Raw genomic sequence first — 20,604 nt, forward strand, 5'->3', positions numbered from 1 at the left:
TTCTTAATACTGAAAGCACATCAGTGCCCTGCTTCACAGCAGCAGTAGATGCTTAGAGAAGTGAATAAAGTATTTAAAGGGGGGCTGTAAGAAAGGAGACATTCCTTAGCAGTTCTGTTGTGATAGGACAAGGGGAAATGAATTAAAACTAAAAGAGATTTAGACTGGATATAAGGAAGAAGGTTGTTGGTTTTTTTTACAGTAAGGGCAATGAGGCACTGGCACAGGTTGCCCAGAGAGGCGGTGGGTGTCCATCCCTACAGACAGCCAAGGTCAGGCTGGACGGGGCTCTGAGCACCTGGTGGAGCTGTGGGTGTCCCTGCTCAGTGCAGGGGTTGGAGCAGATGGCCTTGAAGGGTCTTTTCCAACTGAAACGATTCTATGATTGTGATCAGAAGACAGGTAAGCTGTTGCTGTGTATGAGCTCCTTTCTGCTGACAGGCTGGAGTGGCGGAACGAGCTCCCCATTGAAGTCACTGGGATAACTGTGGCTTTCATCTTCCTGCTTCTTCTGGTCTGTTCTTACCATGCCATCAGGCACCCGGATGCCATGGCCAGCTAACATGAGCAGAACCTTGGAGAAATCTCTTCTGAAGCTGAACCAGTATTGCATGTGAAGCAAATGAATGGGACAGGCTCACTCCTGCTTTTTCTTTGCCTCCTGATTCTGTTCTAAGCTTTGCCATGAGCCGGGGCTTCTCGTTCCAGCATTACTGCAAGCAGAAGACGCGTCAGTATTCACCGAAGCCCGTGTTGGTGTGTTGGAGCCATTTTCATGCCACTAATGGCCACCTGCGCGTTCATGTTCGCCTGCATGTGCCGTTAACACCTTGCAGGGGCTGTGTCTTAGCAGGTAAGGTACTGATTTCGAAAGGACACCGTTTTTGCACATTGTCTGCTTCTGCAGCTGTGCTCTGAGGCACGGGACCCGCGCGGTGACGGCGGCGTTGCGCGGGGTGGGGGCGCGGCGGCCGTTGCGATACCCGCGGCGGCCACGCGGGGTCGCCCTCGGGCAGCGGCTGATGGTTGCGGCCGTGCCGCTCGGCTCCGCTGAGAGGTGGTGGGGAGCGGTTCTGGCAGCCGAGCTCGGGCTCCGCGCTCTTCCTTTGTGAGGGACGGCTCAGCTCGGGAGAGGCGCCACCACAGCACCGAGGCGTCTCCCCCCGTTGTTGCGGTGATTCCTTCCACCTGGAAGACGGAGGTACTCAAAGAAGTGCGAAACGGCAATGAATTGTGTGCGTGGAGCCGTCTGCTGGGCTGTAAAGCTCCCAACGCGCTTCGAGGCGGTGCAAACAGCTCTTAGGGCTGCACCACAGCAGGCTCTTTTCTCTTCCGGGCTCACAGGGCATGCAGGGATGCGTACTCAGAGCTAATGGCCAGCTTGTAGGTCTTAAGTCACAGGGAGGGCAGAGCCTGCAGCCAGGGACACGTGTGCTCACACGGTGCGTGTTACACAAGCTGCTTTCTCCAGGAAAGTGCTAAAGCTCACAGCAGGACCCGATCCCTGGTGCTGGCAGCTCTCCTTAAAAGGCCGCTTAGCAGCGCAGAGCTGCCCTTGGGTGGATGCTGGTAAAATACAGATGGGTTCTGCAGAGCGCTGGGGCTGAGGGCTCACTTGTGCACCTGCTGACTTAAAATGTTGAAGGCAGAGGAAAAAAAGAAAATGAGAACTAAGCTTAAGGGGAGCACTGTTTAAACCAGCTGCTGCCTACGTCCAGCTCAGCTTATCTCATTGATATATCCCCACCTCTGCCCTCCCCTCCTGTACAACTGCATGTGAGAATCATGAACGTTTCATCCCTCCCTTCTTTCGTCACTTGGATGATGGCTTTTTCCAGTTCTCTGTGTGACTTGGGCAGCATTCAGACTGCAAAGCTGAGTGTCGTTCACTTAGCAGCCCAGTTAGGGGAAGCGAGGGCATGAAAACGAGTCCTAAATTTGGAATGAGCCAAACATAGACATGTTGCTAATGGAAAACCAAAATCCTGAAAGTAAGGCTCTGGATCACCATGCTGCTGCATTGAAATCAGTGGTTATGCTGGCTGTACTGCTGTGCTCATGACTGTAAGATGTCCTTGTGCCTTTATGTACTGCTCAGACAAATGTCCTGCCTAGGGATGTGTGGGTTATTACCTCTCATGCAATATTGGCTGGGGTGGAGAAATGGAGGTTTGTGCTGCTAAATTCATTGGTGATATGGCAACCCTGTGGGTAAGGCATTGCAGAAGACGAGGACAAACAAGGCCAACTTCTGACCTCAAAAAGGGGTCTGGTAGGGATCACAGAATGCTTTGAAATGGAAGAAATCCTAAAAGGTCATCTGGTCCAGATTCCCTGCAGTGAGCAGGGACACCTACAGCTCCATCAGGTGCTCAGAGCTCCATCCAGCCTGACCCTGGCTATCTCCAGGGATGGGGCATCCACCACCTCTCCAGGCAATATGTGCCAGTGTTTTACTACCCTCATTCTGAAAAACCCCTTCCTTATATCCAGTCTACATCTCCCCTCTTTTAATTTAAAACCATTTCCTCTTATTCTATCATAGACAACAGGTGGTGCAGGCACTGTGCAGGGACTCTTCTTTCTCCTGCTTAACCTTGGCAGTTCATTAGAGAAAGGACTGTGTGCCTGGAGCCAGAAAATAATAATGTCTTACCCTTGCTTTGCAAGGCTAAGCTGCAACCTGCTCCAGCCAAAGCTCTGGAGAATGATATCCAGTTGTTTGTTGATGGGACTCCTAGGCCTAAAGCTGTGTCCCCTGCCCAGCCTGAGCACCTTGCAGCTGCAGGGGCAAATTCAGGAGCTTCCATTTTGGTGTGTTGGAGGCAACACAGTCTTTTCAAATGAAAAAGCACAGGCAGCTTCTGCAGTAAAAGTGCCCTTTGTGCAGTTCAGGAGAACCTCAGCCCGCTCTCTGGCACCTTGGCAAATCACTTGTGCTGATCCTGAAGCCTTTGGAGTGCTCACCAATAGTGTGGTCACCAGCAGACGGAGCTCCCAAACCAGTTCTTCAGATCTTAATGGGGCGAGTCGTCTGCACTTGCGTGTTGTTGTACAATTTGCTACTGAGACTAAAAGGCACGCGGCCTTCGTTACCTGCATTTCTGGGGCACACAGCAAAGGAGAGTAGGTGTTAAAGGAGGAGCTAAAACACAGCCCTGTGATGCCTTGATGTCATCGGAGACGCACAGACCTGCCAGCAGTCGCACTCAGCAGCTGCACTGCAGAAAATCCCAGAGCGCTGGGATTCAGAAAAGCACTAAAATCTGTCTTTCGGGGTGACAGGGTCTCTGAGCAGGGCATCTCGCTTTGGAGGATGCACACAGATGGTGTGATCCTGGTATGTGGAGGACAAGCCTGCCTACAGCGTGTAACGAGAGAGCTGACTGGTGATGGAAGTGCCAAAGGATGGAGGATGCTGCCTAACCATTGCTGCTGCCTCTTCCTATCTCAGCTGGTTTCATTTCTCTTTTCTGGCTCGAGGCCAGGCTGGCTTGGGGCCAGCATATTTCCTAGCTGTGGTTTCTTGTCTAGTTGCTGGACTGACTTCTCCTTTTGCTGGCTGTATGCTGTTCCAAGGGCTGTTGTGTGGCCATGCCTTGGAAGGGCCTTCTGTGCTGGCCAGGCCGAGGACTGTGCAAAAGAGGAAGGGCAGGTCTTGGCTGCACACGCAGTGACTGGTGATGCTTGTGCAAGTTTGTCACAATGCAGGAAGAGTCAGACTTTCCTAAGTCTGAAGTTAGAGCTCTTCCTGGCTGCCTCAGTCATCTGGATGAATGTGGGTAGGCTGACGTGGGGGACAACAAGAGCTCTGTGTTGATAGGTGCGAGCAGAGTTGTTTGAGAAAATGCAAAATTTTCTTCTCAGCAAAGTAAAGCAGCAGCTTCTCATGGCGTGGTGTGAACTTTGCTGAAATTGCTTTTCTTCTGGAGAAGGGAAGAGAAGGAGGTTCACAGAATCCAAGGATACTGTCAGGGGGACTTTCAAGCTCGTATTACTGTCACACAGCTCAGCAAGGAACTGGGAGGAAGCACCATCTCTCTCCTCATCCCTGGGAATGAGTCATGAGTTCCATGCTTATCTGCCCCATGGGCCAGTTGCAGCTATCTTTTTTGGAGGTTGTAAACCTGCAGCCAATTCGAGCAGATCATTGGCCTCCAGGCAGCAAAAAGTCTCTTGCAAACTCACTTTAAGGAGCTGCTGAAAGCAATGCTAAAACGGGCTGTTCTTCTCCTTGGCAGCTTGGGCTATGGCCACAGCATGTCCACTTGTGTCTGCAGGACCAGAGATGTGTCTCATGTGCATGCTGGGAAAGAGGGCAAGGAAAAGAAACCGGGGATTATTGTATTTGAAGCTGGGAGACGTGTCCTGAAGTCTCTCTGGCTGGATAACTGTGACCATCTCACCACCACTGCAGAAGGAAACAGCAAGCTTTTCTGTGAATCTCTTTCCCAGCAGTAAGCCAGGAAAAACAGAGCGTTGGCTCTTGCTTGGACTGTCACACGCTTGAATTCAACCAATGTTTTCTCTTTTGGCAGAGAAGGAGTGAAGCCACCCTCTGCTTTGTAAGCGGTCTCTGCTTCCCTTTCTGCTTGTCCCTGAGGATTCCAGGGGTGCCAGCTGGGTCTCAGGGGGCAGCAAGCAGCTCTGTGGGGCTGGTGCGTCCATGGCCATGTTCCTTTGGGCAGCTTCCCATGTGTGACACAGTGCAGAGGGAGTCCCCAGAATTCAAGAAGCCTCTGGACAACGCTTTCAGACATAGAGTTTGGATTTGGAGTGGTCCCTTGTGCGGCCAGGAGTTGGACTCAATGATCCTTCCAGCTCGGGATATTTTGTGGTTCTAGGATCTGAGGGAAGGAGCACTTGTTACCAGGCAGCACGGGTCTCAGGGATGCCTTTTGAAGGCACTGGGCAGGGCTGAAGTGCAGAGTTCCTGCAGCAGGGATGCAGCGGAAGTCTGGAGGAAAAGCAGCTATAGAGATAACAGCAGCAGTGACAATCAGAAGAGGTGGGATCAAGCTCAGCTCCGAGACAACCCGTTGACTGAAGCAGACATCTGTTTCCGTGGAAAAAGTCATCTGTTGCTGTGATGAGTCTTTGCCTCTCCTTGCCTTCGGGGAGCTGGGAGGAGGGGAAGGAGGGATGGAGGTGGCCAGCTTGATGCTGGCCAGGCCCGGCTGTGCCTGAGCCACAGCGAAGCACCTCCAGGCAGTGGGTTGGGGGCTTGAATCCCCAGTCTGCTGTGGGCAGCCCTGCTTTGCTTCAGGGCCCCACCCTTCATAAAAGCACGAGCATCTCCAAACGCACCCGAGCTCCTGATGTGCTGCCAAGGGTTTCTGCTTCCATCGTGTGCGAGCACCAGGGCAGCCTGGAGAGTAAACAATATCCTTTAATAGGAACACTGGGCAGCTGCTTAAAGGCAGCTGTGCAGGCAGAAAGGAGCATTCCCCATTCAGAGCTTGCAAGGGGGAAGCAGGAAGGCAGAAGGGGAACCGAAATGCCCTGATTTGGAAGTAAGTCTCTAGTAGAAAGGCGACTGTCTCGTGTGCCACAGCCAAGGGAGATATTTTTATTCAGTGGGAAATATTCCGTGTCTGCTCAGTGCAGAGGCTCCAGCCTGTGCTTCCAGCCCTCAGTGAGTGTGACCATGACCTATGGCAGGCGCAGGAGTTGCTGCCAGCTCCTCAGGGCCTCTGTGTGGGGTTGGGGCTGCAGCCCTCTCCCCACTGCCCATCCCCTGTACTGAGGCCTAACCCCTTCTCTGCTGCCCATCCATTTCCTAAGGCCTAAATTGCTCCCTGCAGCAGCAGGGCCAGGGAGGGAGGTGCCAAAGTGTGAACAGACATGCAAGCAGCAACAACAGGTGGGCATGGCTCCCGTTTCCATGAGAACAAGGGAAAGAAGAAGATGGGGAGCCTGGCTCCAGCTATTGGCTTCCTACTGCCCTGTCACCCACTGATGGCTCTCTCCTTGCCTCGTCTCTGCTTTTTCCTCCTTTCCTGCAGGCTGTTCTTAATGGACTCCAGCTGCTTGTCCCACTTGCTTCAAGCAATCCTGCAAGCCCCAGGCTGCCACTGCCTGTACCGAGGCAGCAGGGGTCCCACAGCCCAAAGACAACAAAACTTTGAGGTCAAAGCAGCTGGAGCTGGGAGAGAGCCTGTTCCAGGGCTGTGATCATTAAGGTTGGAAAAGCCCACTAAGATCACCCAGTCCAACCCATCAGCTCCATGCCCGCTAAATGTGTCCCTCAGTGCCACGTCTTCCACTTTGGTGCTGCTTGCCATCAGCCCTTGGGCCAAAGCAAAGGTCAGTACTGCAGGGTGACATCCAGTTCAGTGGGAGGTGACCTTTGGGGGACCAGCTGGGAGGAGAGTGTAGACCACCACAGCAGGCTCTTCACCTCCCGTACTGTGTGTTATACAGATTTCTCAGTCCCAGGAGATGTTCTGCAGGCAGGTTTGTTTTTTTTTTTTATTTCTGAAGGGCAGGCAGCAGGGAAAGGAAAGGTTGAGCTCCCTTGGGAACTTTCTACTTTATTTTTACTTCTGTTTTTGTTTCTTTAATCTTGAGGAAGGAACAGACTACAAGGGGCTTAAATAAAAAAAATGCAGCTTGTTGGGACAAAAGTGTGCGGCTGAAACCTTTGCCCAGGGTTGTGAGTGGGTTTGTGCACGAGAGATGCTCTGCAAAGGGGAGAACTTTCCATGTCAAAGCAGGACTTCATTTCATTTTACCTCTGTTTCTTCTGGAGGATCAGAGCGATCCTCTCCTCCAAAGGAGAGCGGGGAGGCAGGGGCCCACATCTGAGTGAGCCACCAAGGGCTGCGATGTGCCAAGCTCCCAAGATTACTGCTTTGTTTATTGGGTTTTCTTTTAAGCTCAGTATTAACTGGTGTTGAGCAGCACACGCAGAAGTCAGAAATGAGGGTTAACCAAGGCTGAGGGATGGGGACTTGTATTTGGAAGAGTGGTGGGGATGAGGAGGTTGCATGCATCAGTGTTTTCCCTCCCCAGACACCAGCAGGTATTTCCTAGCATCCAGCCTGCAGGCACAAAGTGTTTTATCCCACTTCTGGTGTTGCGAATGAAGCTTTTTAATAACTATTCCCATGCTCAGCTAAATAGCTCTTGGTTTTATAAATGCATTTCATTGCTTCTCTGTATCTTCTTAATGCAAAATCCCTTTACGAAAATTATTGTGTGCTTTCAGTGATCCCTGCTCAAGGTTAGTGTTAATTTAATGTGAATGATGGGAGCTGAAAGGCCCATCAGCAGGGCGTTTTGAACAAATCTAGGTGACGGTTCTCTGGAGGAGCTGTTTGGGGTGGAGACTTCAATCTGGAGCTAAGTGGTAAGGAAACTGTCAACACAGCCATGGCAGTTGCAAACAGAATGGAGATGGTAGGGAGAGAGAAGAAGAGTGCACAGGTACAGCAGGAAATGGTGGCTGAGTGTGATCAGCTAAATGTGAACACGTGTCGTTGCTGTTTTTAACACTGATTATGTAAAAGTATTTGGAAAAGGCACGCGGGCCATCTGCTGCCCCATGCCCCTCCGGGGGCTCCAGCTGACCGCCTGCTCCCTGTCCTCTCTTTGCCACTGCCCCAGGGCCAGGGTCTCGATTCCTCGTCAGAAAAGCAGGCTGCCCTTCTGTCTGCTTTTAAAAAATGCAAAGAGCCGTGCACAGGTGGGGAGAGCTTTGCCTGGGGATGCTGCCCTGTTGCAGCTTTATAGTCTGTCATCATCCCCATCTTCCTGGTGTCCAAGCAGCAGTGTTTTTCTCCATGGCTCTCTGCTCCCCAGTGCTGCCAGCATGGGTATGCTATGCCTGCAGGAGTCACGGGGAACCATTAGAAGTTCCTCCTCTGCAGGTTGCTGCTAGAGCAGAAGAGCCCCTGGCATGGCACTGGCTCCATGCTGCCCCTGGCTCCATGCTCCAACCAGGAGGGCTGCGAGCTGCTGCATTCCATGGCAGGCAGCTCCACTACGCTCAGCTGCACGCTCTCCATCCTGCTGCCCAGTCTCTTTGCAAACCACAGGGCTCATTGCAAAAACAAATAAATAAAGACGTGCACCAAAAAAAGATCAAACCACTGAGTGCTGGAAAACACGTAGCTCGCGGCTCGCTGTTGGTACATCCCAAAGGCAGAGGGATGGAAGCAGGGTGCTCGGAAGAGAGATGCTCAGTGCTGCTTTGCCTTAAAAAGAAGGCTTATAAAAACAAAACAAAAAAAGCCTGCTTTTACTCTTCCAGGGCGAGGAGCAGACTTTCTGGGGCCATGGGTGTTTGTGCCCATTGCAATCCTCTTCCCATGCAGGTTCCCACAGTATCTCTGCAGTCGGCTTTCCCCAGACAAGTCCCAACTTGGAGGCAGTTGCACAGCAGCAATCTGACCCGACGCCGTCCCTCTGTGAAGATGTCCCATTGGTGTCCTGCTGTCCATCCCGCATCATGGCAGGGCTCAGCTGGCCATGCCAGCAGCCCCAGCATTCATTTGCCATGGCTTGGGGATCTCTGAGCACACAGGCTGCTCAGAACAGGAGGAAAACAAACATGGATTTCTGGGTAGGTTACATTTGCTCACCTCCCAGGGTCTCACACATTCCTGAGTAATCCAGGCAAGTTTCGTTATGCTGAAACCTTTGACTTCTGATTAAAAAAAACCACTTCAGTGTTTCTATTTGTCTGAGGATTGCCAGGTACTCTTGCTATCCATTTCCCTGCTGTTGAGCACAGGACCTTTTGCCATCTGGAATTCTATATGCATGCATATATATATATATATATATATAGTATATGGTATCTCAAGCTCTTTGGCAGTGCTTGCAGAAGAAAGCAAACAGCTTTGTAGGTTTGGATACCTATCTTTACCCTGTCTGCTAAATGCAGATTTTCCATTAATTTCTAATTCCGGCCTGAATCCTTCCTGCCTATTTACCTATCAGACCTGCTCTGTGGGTGCAACAGATGCATTTTCCTCCTTGATGAGGGTTGATGGACCCTCATTCCCATCAGTCTCACCAAGGCTGGGTGAGTGGGGTGCTCTCCTCCACTGTGGGGCTTGGCTCCCCCTTCCCTGGATGAATAACAATGTGCAAAACCCTGGGGAGGCAGACATATCTATATTGAGAGTGGATGGCTGGGCTGGGCTGCGTTCATCAATAGCAACTGGGATTTTTTAGGAAAGGGGAAAGCAGAGCAACCAGAGGAACGCAGAGAAGCCACAGGAGCCTCCCAGCTGCTGCTTGGGCCAAAAGCAAAGTGAGATGAAAAGGCTGTGATGCCATCTCTATTCCCAGCAGTGTGCCCTGCCCACCACACCACCACATTTTTGTGTGGGTGGAGCAAAATCACTCCAACGCTCCCACTCGAGCTATTCCCTGTTGTGTAAAATATGGCAACACTCATCCAAGTGTTGGATGCAGGCTGAGTGCCGACGGCCCTCCTGCCATATGGGTGTCAAAGCCATTGAGCAACAGCAGCCTCCTTTTCTTTCTAAGCAAAACTGGAAGCTGGAGCTGAGCACTGCCCTGGCCTGGGCTGTAGATAGGGCACAGCTGAGCACTGTAGCCTTGTGCAGCCAGCAGGTGAAGGTACCTGTCCTCAGGCCTTGTTTTTAAGGACAGAGAGGAGCCACCCACTTTGAGCAGCTCGCTGTGAGATGCTGGGGTCTCTTGCAGCTTGTGCCCTATTGCACACTCAGCTGCTGCCCCAGGGAGGCTGTGGCAGGGCTGGGAGCTTCCTGCCCCATGGCACCATGCCCAGGATCGATATCCCATCGCTGCCCCCCAAGTGGCTTAGCCCACACGTGAATAAAACACGGTGAATAATTTCCCAGTAAATGGCATAAAAACAATAAAAGGAGCGTTTATGGGCTGCCTGCTGCCAGTAAGTGTAAGGTGAGAAGTAAACAGCATCCCAAAGAGCTCAGTTCCTTGGGCAAGGAGCAGAGAAGGCAGCAGGCAGCTGCAGGGGCTCTTAGGGGGAGGCAGAAGCATCTGGATAAAGAAGGGGATTAAAAGGAAGAAATTTCCCTTGAAAGACCTGTGCGTGTTGAGACTGGAGAACACGTCAAGTTGTGCAACAGGGCAACACAGCTAGTGCTGTGTTACAGCCTGCAGCCCCCCATCCGCTCTCACATGCACTGGGCTGACAGGTGCCTCTGCCAGCACAGTTAATTGCAGCTCCCTGCACCAAGCACACCAACCACTGCTGCCTGTCCCCTGCTCCCCCAGGACGAGGCCATTGCCTCCCTGACACAGGGCACAATGAGTTGCAGCTAGGTTCTTGGCACTGCTCCCTCATGGCATCAGGACAAGGGGGTGGAAGGTTTAATTCTCTCTCAAGCATAGGTTTTTAGCAAGCACCAACCACAGCAGGACATCTTGTCCAGCCTTCCACCATGCCAAGTTTGGGCCCAGCTGCTTGCTGCAAGCTGAAACAAAAACACGGTCTTGTTCCTCTCAGCAGTGACAGGAGGAAACACAGCTAAGGTGGTGGGTGGGAAAGAAAATCAATAAAAAAAACAGTATTTTCTGGTTGGATGCAGGCATTAAGGACTAGTTTGCCATTCCCACAGTTTGTCAGCTAGCTACTGGTCCTGCCTCAGTCTGCTAAAAACAGGTGAATAGGTACAGCTCTGAACAGGTACAGCTCTGATAGGCAAAGGGCATAAGAGAAACAAGATACAAAGGCAGAGACACAGCCTTATTAGTGCAGCCAACATAAAAAAAATAGACAAGTTTTCAGGCACCTCCTTACATTGGGTAATTGCTGACTGCTGTAACAACATCTCGGAGAGAGGCATCACTAAATTAGTGCTCCTTGATTACAAGATGCAGTACCAGCTGTTTGCATGGTGTCTGGAACAATGACACAAAGTACAGCAAGGAAGATCTGAAGGGTACACAACTCATCAGCTCCTTTTGGCACCATTTTCCCCCCCAGCTCTCACAAACCTCCTCTCCCCCATCCAGCTAAACCTGAATACGGAGCTGCATTTAAAAGAAGTCACCTCTGAGATTTCTCACAAGCCTTCAGCTTATCCCAACTGCAGCCATCACTTGAACTCAGTGACAGCATGCAATCACAGCCTTGGAAATATCACAGCTTCTACAAAAGAAAGCTTCAGTTATCTACATGAGGCTATATAAAGCTGCACGCGGCAGAGCTATGCATCAACCTTTCATCACGTTCTCTCCATAAAACCCAGATTTCAGCTGTGGGTAAAGCTGCTGAGCAGACGTTAGCTGCTTCTCAGGTTGTATGAGCTGCAAAAGGTGTTGTTACTAAGGGCCCAGTACTGCTTGCTTCTGGAAGAAGGGGGGGCTCTTGCAGATTAATGAGGGGAATCTTCCCCATGGCAAGCATACGTGCACAAATTACAGTCATCCTAGAGAACAGATCTACTCGATGCAACACTGTAAGCTCGTACCCCAAGAACAGCCTGAGTTTGCAAGCCAGGCCAGGGCTAGAAAAAAAAATTGGTACATTCTATCTTGCTTCTGCCTCTTTGGTTTATAGGGCAACTGGAGCACAGAGCACCAAGAACAAGCTGAGCAAAGCAGCAATTATGACATTTTCCTGTAACTCACTCGTAGCCCTCATCGCTTCAACAGACAAACCTAAAGAGCTTGGAAGCACTGTTTTAGTCCAAGCTCTACCCCACTCTGCCCCCAAAAGAACCAGTTAGTTGCTCACTCCAACCCTCTACACATCCACAGGCCTGAGGATACGATCTGATCTTTTCCCAACAAATCAGCAGTGTAGGTATCATTATGAGCTGAAGTCTGACCTCAGAGCATTGCCCTACAGCATGACGAGGACATGGCTCTGAACAGCAGCCCTTTGTACCCAGATCCCCTCCCTTGCAGGAGTCAGTCTGGCTTGCCCTACTCTGGATAATGACAGCTTACACTCACCATGAGCAGATGCATAAGCTGAAGCCTTCAAGGTAGGGCAGGTTTAAAGTGACTCATGTTTAGCACCAGTTCTCAGGTTTACAGCAGCTGCAATCTCTTTTGCCACTGCTAGAAGCACATTTCTAACTCCAACAAGTAGACTGCACCAGCACAGTTCAGCTAACCAGGAACAGCAAATCACTTGCACCTCAAAAACATTCAGTTAACACATCTAAGACAGATCAGGCCAAAACAACAGTTTATTTCGTTTTCAGCAACATTTCAGCCATCAAAAAATAAACTCTAACACAGATGGATGGAAGACTTCTCTACAGTGTAACTAGGTGGGCTCTGACCCAAGGGGTTTGAAATTGGAGTGACATTTTATTATTCATCCAATAAGTTAGGAAGCATGAGAATAAAGTGCTTTATTTCTGAGCTGGCATGAGGTCATCAATGGACTGGCCTTTTTCAAGGCGTTTTTCCATTTCAATGAGCAGCTTCACACCATCTACCACCATCTGCACAAGCTCTACCTCAGAGAAGCCAAGACGATCAGCATTGGAGACATCAAACACCCCTCCGACTGCAGCTGTGTCCACACCACCTGGAGCAAGAGATTTAATGAGTACACTGACCACTGCCTGAGCCAGTAAGTCTGCCTTTCTGCCCCCACCAGAAAGAGGTGGGAGCACAGAAAGACAATTCTGTACAAGTTACCACCACCTCCTCTTCCCTTCAGGGAGATAAAGCTGAATGTGATGAAACATGAACCACTTTTTAATTTTTAACTCATGAGTAATCTAACTGCACTCAGAAGTACTTGCTGTAGCTATATCCTAGCCAGAAGTTAAAAATCAGAAATCCCATCCCTGATTACAACAGGCCACTAGGTTCACCTTACCAGATGCTCACAACACCACATGGAAAGATATGCCTGCAAGTGCTCAGAAGCTGGATATAATAAGGCTCAAGCAAAGCACCAGCATCTCCGCCTCTTCCAAACTACACTTTTAATGCTTGGTTGTCCCCTCATGCTTTAGAAAAGTCCCTTCTGGATGGTCTATCAGGCACTGTCAGCATAAACCAAGATTAGCTTCGGCTGTAGCCAGGCTATCACTGCTGTCTGGTCAGGGGCAGCCTTCTAGGGGCAGCACTTCATCACCACCTCTCACCTGTGCCTCGTTTCTGCAGCCGAAGCCTCTTAAGGACTTCTCCGAACTTCTCATGCTTCCCAAGGTTTGGTAGCTTGATGTGCACACCAGCACGGAGCCCTGTTCCCAGGTTGGATGGGCAGGTCAGGATGTAGCCCAAGTGTGGGTTCCACATGAACTCGTAGTTTTTGGACTTGAAGAGAGTTTCTATCTATAAATAGAGAGAATGGATGTTTAGAGATTGTTCTCTGTCTGAACGATGTAGGTCATCCATTAAGTGCTCATTTACAGCTTCAGTTGCATAGCAACAGCCACAACAGTTTGAGCAGCTATTTCAGTTACATAGGCCCCCTCCATTTGTAGAAGAGGGTCACCAGTGAGGGGCTTTGTAAGGCCTTAATCTTGCTCCCAGCAGCGAGACAGCCTAAGTTCAAGCTACACTACAAAGCCTAAAATTGCTATCTACTGTGAAGCTTGATTTAGTGAATGTCAAACTGGTGTGCCTGTTAGGATTAGGGAAGGGGCTGGTAAAGCACAAGCTGATATTAAGACCAGAAGCTGAGAAAAGCATGCAGCCTAGAAACTTCTGTCTAATGTCATCCATCCACATTTAAGCAATTTTTCCTCCCACCCAGGGTCTCTCTAAATGCTGTGATTTGTAGAACCATGTAGAGATCCTTTAAGTATAGTTTGATAAAGGTGTCACATTAGGATTTATTCCAGATTTCTTAGCCATAATGCTTTGCCAGTACAGGCATTTCAGAGCCCTCACAACAGAGGATCTCATCAGGATGTTCCCAGAGATCCAAACTATGAAGCAGCACCCTACAAACCAAAGGAGAAGGATGTCACCTCCTGTGTGAATGCTCCCAGCCTGGAAGAGCTTGTATGGTCAGCTCTAACCATATTAATATTTAGACCCAGAGCTCAAGCAGATTTGATTTACCTGTGTTAGCCCTGTACAGAAGCGGGTAAACACTTCCTTCATGTTGCCACCTTTCTGCATGGAAATAACCCTGAGGTGATCCTCCTCATTGATCCAAACAAGGAAGGTCTTGTTGTCATTGTGCCTAGGAAACAAGACAAACTTGTTGTCTCCCTTGCCATTTTCAAGACAGATTTAGAAGCACCGAGTTACTGCTGTAGCTTCCAAGAGTCTCATATAATTGCTTCTTCAAAGAAATTCATCTTCCTGTTCTCCATGCAAGCACTAACAAAATTAAGCTTGTACTTTTACCCTATTCTTTTCAAGAGGTATTTGCAAGTGGCCTGTATCTATGTCAGAAAGTAATAGCATGACATTAGCCAATGTTAGAGCATCAAAACGGAGTCATTTCTCACCTCATTTATGTTCAAGTCCACAAATTTAGGAGATTTAATCTGTTCAGAGTTTGCAGAAGGGCAATTAATATAGGCACTGAAGCAGACCCATAGACAGATGTTCACACAGACACCTCGCTGACCGTGAATAAGCAGAACTTGATGAGAATTATCATATTGTTAGGCTGCCCTTTGTACCTTGTAAGAGAGTTGAGGCGAGTTTCCACTACTCATTTAGATCTGGGGCTTTTCAGAGATACCATAAAAACCTCTGAATACCAAAGGTCCCTCTGTACTAGCTTGCAGCTGGTCAACATGTATCACACTGATGATTTCTCAGCTTGATTACAGTAAGAATTAACTAGTATCTGATGAAAGCTATTTACACAGACTGAGACTCTACACTTCAAACCTGTACATTAGCCATGCTCAGATGACAGCACTATCTAATGCTAGCAATCTGCAGCTAGATGATGCAATCTTAAAAGTGATCTACAGAAACAAAGCATGTTTCCTCTGCTGTTTACTGAAACAGCTACAATAATGAGCTCGAAGCACTCCAGCTAAGAACCAACCCTTGGCTTATAGGGGAGCAAGTTAATTATGCTGCAGAAGCTCCTGAGATGCGGTTTTATGTAGGTGACCTACACGTTACCAGGAAAATCCTTCTGCCCTATACCCCTGCATCAGTCAACTGATGCCACTGAGTCTCTGGTGGGGGGGAAGAAATATCACTAATGAGGTAACACCACATTAGTCTGGCATCAGTGAGTTTCTGCATGCAGAAGCAATGAGATTACAAAGGAACAACTACGCATCTGGTATCAAGACTCAGTTAAGTTCACGCCATGGTTACCTTAGTTATTCTGAACTAACGGTACAAGAGCTGAACATAGCAGAACGTTAACTCTTTTAGAAGTTACCTACTTCCCTAAGTTGCTCCAGTTATTGCTTGGTGCTTTGCAAACCTGTGCTGGATGGACAGGCTTTAGAAATAGGCCAGCCAAGCTGGCTTGTTCCTACCCAGCCCAATGCAGTACACACTAACACTTGGGGCAAGTTCTGCTTTCAGATATCACTTCCCCAGGGGATACCACACAGTTCTTCATTAGATTCAGCAGCATAAGTTCACAACACGCTGTTTTGTCCAACTATATCAGCCACAACCAAAATTTCAAGAGTTTTTTTTTTATTGTAGGGATTTCATGCAACTCTCCCTTCTGGGCACATACTCACCAGATACCCCTGGCATCAGGCCAATCTCGTGCCATCCCAGATGCCAACAGAAGAGGAGAAACAGGTTTGTCAAACAAGAAGTGATCATCAATGAGCTGCTGCTGCTCTGCATCGGTCATGTTCCTCAGAGCATAGTACTTCCCCTTGAGATCACCTCCCAGGCTGCCCAGAGCTGAAAGACAGGCACTCTTAGGATGGGAGCAGAGATTGCATTCAAACTATCTGCTTTTGTTAGTTCCTCCCTTGTTTCATCTGTAATGGCAATGACTTTGCATGGCATTACAGAACTTAAGGCTGTATCAGTTGATTTGTGTGCACCTTCCAGGCAGAAACAAGCAGTCTTTGTTCCCTTACATAAAGTATAGGATCATTACTGCTGCTTAACTGTAGTAGTGAAGTGCTTTCTCCCAAGGAGAATCAAGGTCACAAATACAACAAGCAGCATTCTCATCAAGGACTGTTACCCTGCCCTTGAGAAGTTTTGGAACAGTGACAGGATAGCACCTTGAGAAAGTATCCTTTCCCCTGGCTTAAAGTAAGTGGGAGGCAACAGAAAGAACTGCAGCTGAGGAGTTCCACTGAGAACTAGAGCTCACTCAGAGCTGGACTACACCTCTAAGCAAGCTGAATGTTAATGAAAGTCAATTAAAAGAAGCCACAAAATACTGCAACCATGACTCAAGCCCTAGGGTTGCTCCATACCTATTACTTCTCAGATTTGAGCTGTGATGAACCAACCTCTTCCCCCACACACACAGAAAGAAGCTTTCAAGATCAGCAAAGGTCGACTTAATACAGCCCAACTTCCCTGACGTGCGCTCCTGCTCTGAGCTACAAACTGCAACACTGATGCAACCATAATCCAAGCTGCCTTTTTCAGGGAAGGTTCCACATTCAAGTTAAGCCTTGAGGAAAGCAGCTTCTGCCAAACACCTCCATTCTCCAACTGCACAGAGCGCCTCTTTGCCTAGACAAGGTCGGTTTCCCTTCATTGCCTGATTCAACACTTTACCTTCAACAGAAAGCTTTTCAATAGCCCGTCTCTCTCCCCTGCTGCAATGAGGGGGAAGGCAGAATCCACGGATGCTCCTGCCAGTTCTCACACGAGAGCTCAGCACATAATTAGGATCCAAGTCATCACCACCCTACAAGATCAGAAAATTAGTCAGTACTGACTTGTTGCAAAGATGCTTACCCTAAATACACACAGGTTCTGTGCACTTCTATTTGACACTGATTAGTTGTGCTGTAATATGATGCACTTTAGGACCATTTTTTTCAACTTTCCAACAAGCTGGGAGTAACAAACTCCCTGTTTTGAGGTTAAGACTAGGGCTTTTAAGTATGTGCTAGAAGACAAGAGTACCATCAGTTTTACACCCATCTCAGACCCAGATCTCAGCTTCTGTTACTCCTCTCACTTGCAATCTAGAGGTATTAACATGACAAATCCTTGTTTAGGTAGGTGCTTACTCCTGAAAATGAGAATTGTTATTGTCAAAGCATTTTAATTTTTGAGATGTCCTATGGCTGCCAACCAAGATAGCAGCTGGAATTCCCAGAGACTGTAATAACATTTGAAATCTGCATGATGGTTAGAAGCTTCTACTTCCAGCCGTAACGATGGCTGTTCTATAACATGAGACCACTGGCTGATTTTTAGCCTAAATCATCATACAGTAGAAAGAGTTGATGTTTCTAACAGCCCTGGGACTGGGTTGTTTCACAACTAGCACAGCCAAAGAAATACATGCTCAACGTGTTTGGCATGACTTACATTGCAGAGCACATGAAGCAAGTCCTGCTTGTCAGCTGCCTGGTTCTACCCAGTTACTAACAATCTACTGCAGCAGGCTCTTGAGTAAGACTGCACTGGGCACAGTGCCTGTCAGCCTATGCACAGCGAAAGAGAGAGGCCTAAACAGATTGCTCAGGCTCTGTCAATTGCTCACAGCTTTCCCCAGGCCTCAGATCAGTGGGTATCAGTAACTGAACAAAAATGTATACCTGCAGGTTATCAGCATTCAGGTCGGTCTTGTGCTGATCAGTTGGTTTGTAGCCACCGTGCCTGTCCTCAATAACTGGATCAAAGAGTTCCTTAAACACTTCATAAGATTCCTCATCGCCAGCTACACATCCTACTGTCATTATGAAGGGGTGGCCTGGAGTGGTAACAAAGGCAGAAGAGCTTAGTTGGGTGATGCTCAGCCATACTTCAAGCACAGCATTAACCAGGCAAGTTTCTTCACAGCAGATCTAGTCACTTAGAAATGCACTCACTTAATAGCAGTGGGAGACCCTACAGTTCACATTTCATCCAGTTAGTCAAATGCAGTGCTATGGGAAACCATAGCAGTTGCCATTAAGCCACACTCTTGTCAAGCTTTGGTTTAGGGCAATTTTGCACAGCACATCCAATTTTACTAGCTAATGCAAACCCGTAGAGAGAACTACACTTAAAACAACCATGCTTTGCTGTGAGCAAGCATGCATCGCTTTGTTCGCTCTGCTACAGACAGAACTGCATTTTCCTAGTTGGCTCATAAATACCACCTCCACGAGCTTAGCTTAAGTCACCATACTGAAAAGCACCGGTTACTTCAGCCGGCTCCCACAGAATATCTCAGCGCATTTTACCGGGATTATCAACCCCAGTCTGAATGACATCATCCAGGGTGAAGCCACTGGGCGTGACTCTGTCTCTCAGTTTCTTGTACAAATCCAGGGTTAGCACTTTGGCCATGTGGTTGTTGTGGGTGCTCAGGTCCGGGTACTCCTCATCGGGAGGCAGCCTCTGATTATTTAGTTGGGCCATTTTGATATTGCTAGAGTAAAAATAAATACTGTAATGTTAACACATATATGCATCTGTTCCCCCTTGTTTTCATAGAAGTGCTACAGAACATCACAGAACCACTTTGGAATAGGACGAGCTCAGAACAGCCGGGTAAGCCCACACAGCTCAGAGAATTTTTTCCCCCCCGGTTGCATAAAAATTAGAACACATTTGAGCATTTGCTTTTTTTTTTTTTTTTTAGTTCAGATTTGAAGTATTTAGCAGAGCAGTTACATAATAGGAACGCCTGGGAATTGCTGTGTCAGATTGCAGCGAGGAGCAGGGCTCCGCAAATCGTGGCCTCCTCAGCACAGCCGTCCCTGGCTGCGTGTGGGGCTTGCTGTCAAGGAGCACTTCAGCACTTCCAGGAAGGAGGGGGAGCAGACCGCCCTGCAGTCCTAAGGGTGCAGCCGTTACCTGGGTTGTCAACCCCGGTCTGAATGACATCATCCAGCGTAAATCCACTGGGAGTCTGCCTGTCCCTCAACTTCTTGTACAGGTCCAGGGTCAGCACCTTGGCCATGTGATTGTTGTGCGCGCTCAGGTCAGGGAACTCATCGTCAGCGGAGTGCTTCATCTTCAGGAGGTTGTGGCTGTTTGAGAAGGGCATGGCTGTCCCTACCGCAATCACTGGGGGAAGAGAGGGAAGCCTATCACCAGGGGAGGCCACCAGGCACCAACAAGGTCACCTTGGCTTTGCTTCCACCCCACGCAATCCACACCTTCGTTGCCACAACACCTTCCTCGACACCAAGCGAGAAAGGAAAAAAAAAAAAAAAAAAGAAAAAAAGAAACTTCTTCTAGCTCCGCAAGCCTTGCCCCATCCTTCGGTACCCGGTCCGGACGCTCCGGGGCTCGGCCGGGACGCAGGGCGGCGACCAAAGCGGCGGGGCAGCCCCAGCCGGAGCAGCCGTTGGGGAGCGCCGCGCCCGGCGCCGGTACCGACAGCGCTAAGCTGGGGAGCGGGGCGAGAGGGCAGTGCTCACCGAGCCGTTACACAACGGACGGCTCCCTCGAGGGACGTGGCTGGGGCGAGCGTATGTAACTACCCTGCTAAATACCGGGGTAAACTGCTTTCAGAGCGGGGCTCCGGCTCAAGCTGCGGCCGCACCCGGTACGCACCTGTCCCGCACCGCCCCATCCCGCTCCCCCCGACGCTTTCCCGGCCGAACCGGCTCCAACCCGCACCATTAAAAATACATTTTTTCTCATAAAAGTTAAACCGCTTCCTCCTTCTTTTCTTTAAGCTGCAGACGACTCGGCTGCCCCGGGACTTACCGAGGGCTCCGCAGTAAATGCAAGGACCTCAGCGCCCGCTCCGCACCCACCCGCTGCCCAAGCCGGAGTGGAGCCCCGAGTCAACCGCCGCGCCCATTTTATATAGAGCGCGACCCACCGCCCCATTGGCTGCTATTTATAGCCCATTCATTCCATTGGTCGAGCCGCGAGGGGGCGGAGCCAGCGGCTCCTCCTGGCCGGTGAAGGCGTGCCGCCATTTTGCGCGGCGGTTGGGCGGCCGGTGGCGCTGGCCTCGCGGCCCGCCTGCCTCGGGCACGGAGCGGTGAGCGTCGTGATCTCGTGAACGCAGACGTGCACGTACATCCGTTCCACCGGCAGCCTCAACATGGCGGCGCCGTTAGGCACCGAGGCGGGCGCACATGGCTTTTTGCTTTCACCCTTGCTCAGATTTGAACATAGGCTTATTGTGTAACGCACTGAAGGTCTCTTTTTGTCGTGTGCAAAGAAAGTACCTGAATTTTATTGAAGAAGGGCTGATTTTCCTGTGGGGACAGGTGCAGAAGGGCATCTGAGCCATCCTATGCTCACATTCAGGCAGCGGTGACTGTTGCTGCGCAGGGCTCATCCAAAAACCTTATGCAGCCCAGAGTTCAGTTTTGGAGAAGTGAACGGCAACCTGGAGCTGCCCTTCACGTAACAGTCTCTTTATCTTTCTCTGTAGTGCATTTATCTCATACTTCATCCCCCGCACCCGGACTGCGCATTTAATTGCTGTGTTAGAGTTGTGTCAGAGAGATGGAGGAATCGTCCCCACCGTGATTCTTCCAGCACCACAACCAGTGCCCTCAGCACCATGACACCAATGCAGAACTTACAGAACTGTCCAGCTTCAGGGAAAAAATAAATGCACAGGAAACC

The 20,604-nt window shown here is 49.6% G+C and overlaps 1 protein-coding gene across 2 annotated transcripts; it reads right to left on the minus strand.

The window, feature by feature from the left end:
- Positions 1–12,143: 12,143 nt before the first annotated feature.
- Positions 12,144–19,835, minus strand: CKB (creatine kinase B). Of its 2 annotated transcripts, none has more exons than XM_052694512.1 (8): positions 19,726–19,835; positions 18,865–19,077; positions 17,619–17,773; positions 16,624–16,756; positions 15,612–15,783; positions 14,002–14,125; positions 13,077–13,266; positions 12,144–12,508 (listed from the first exon to the last, which is right to left on the minus strand). In XM_052694512.1, exons 2-8 carry the CDS (start codon positions 19,055–19,057, stop codon positions 12,330–12,332), a joined length of 1,146 nt encoding a protein of 381 aa, XP_052550472.1. In that variant the 5' UTR covers positions 19,058–19,077; positions 19,726–19,835; the 3' UTR covers positions 12,144–12,329. The 2 variants fall into 2 exon arrangements, with proteins under 2 accessions (XP_052550472.1, XP_052550473.1); XM_052694513.1 differs by lacking the exon at positions 18,865–19,077 and adding an exon at positions 18,249–18,436 and having other exon boundaries at positions 19,726–19,824.
- Positions 19,836–20,604: the final 769 nt, after the last annotated feature.

Source organism: Tympanuchus pallidicinctus, unplaced genomic scaffold, assembly GCF_026119805.1.
Source record: "Tympanuchus pallidicinctus isolate F22 unplaced genomic scaffold, pur_lepc_1.0 scaffold3, whole genome shotgun sequence".
Lineage (NCBI taxonomy): Eukaryota > Metazoa > Chordata > Aves > Galliformes > Phasianidae > Tympanuchus > Tympanuchus pallidicinctus.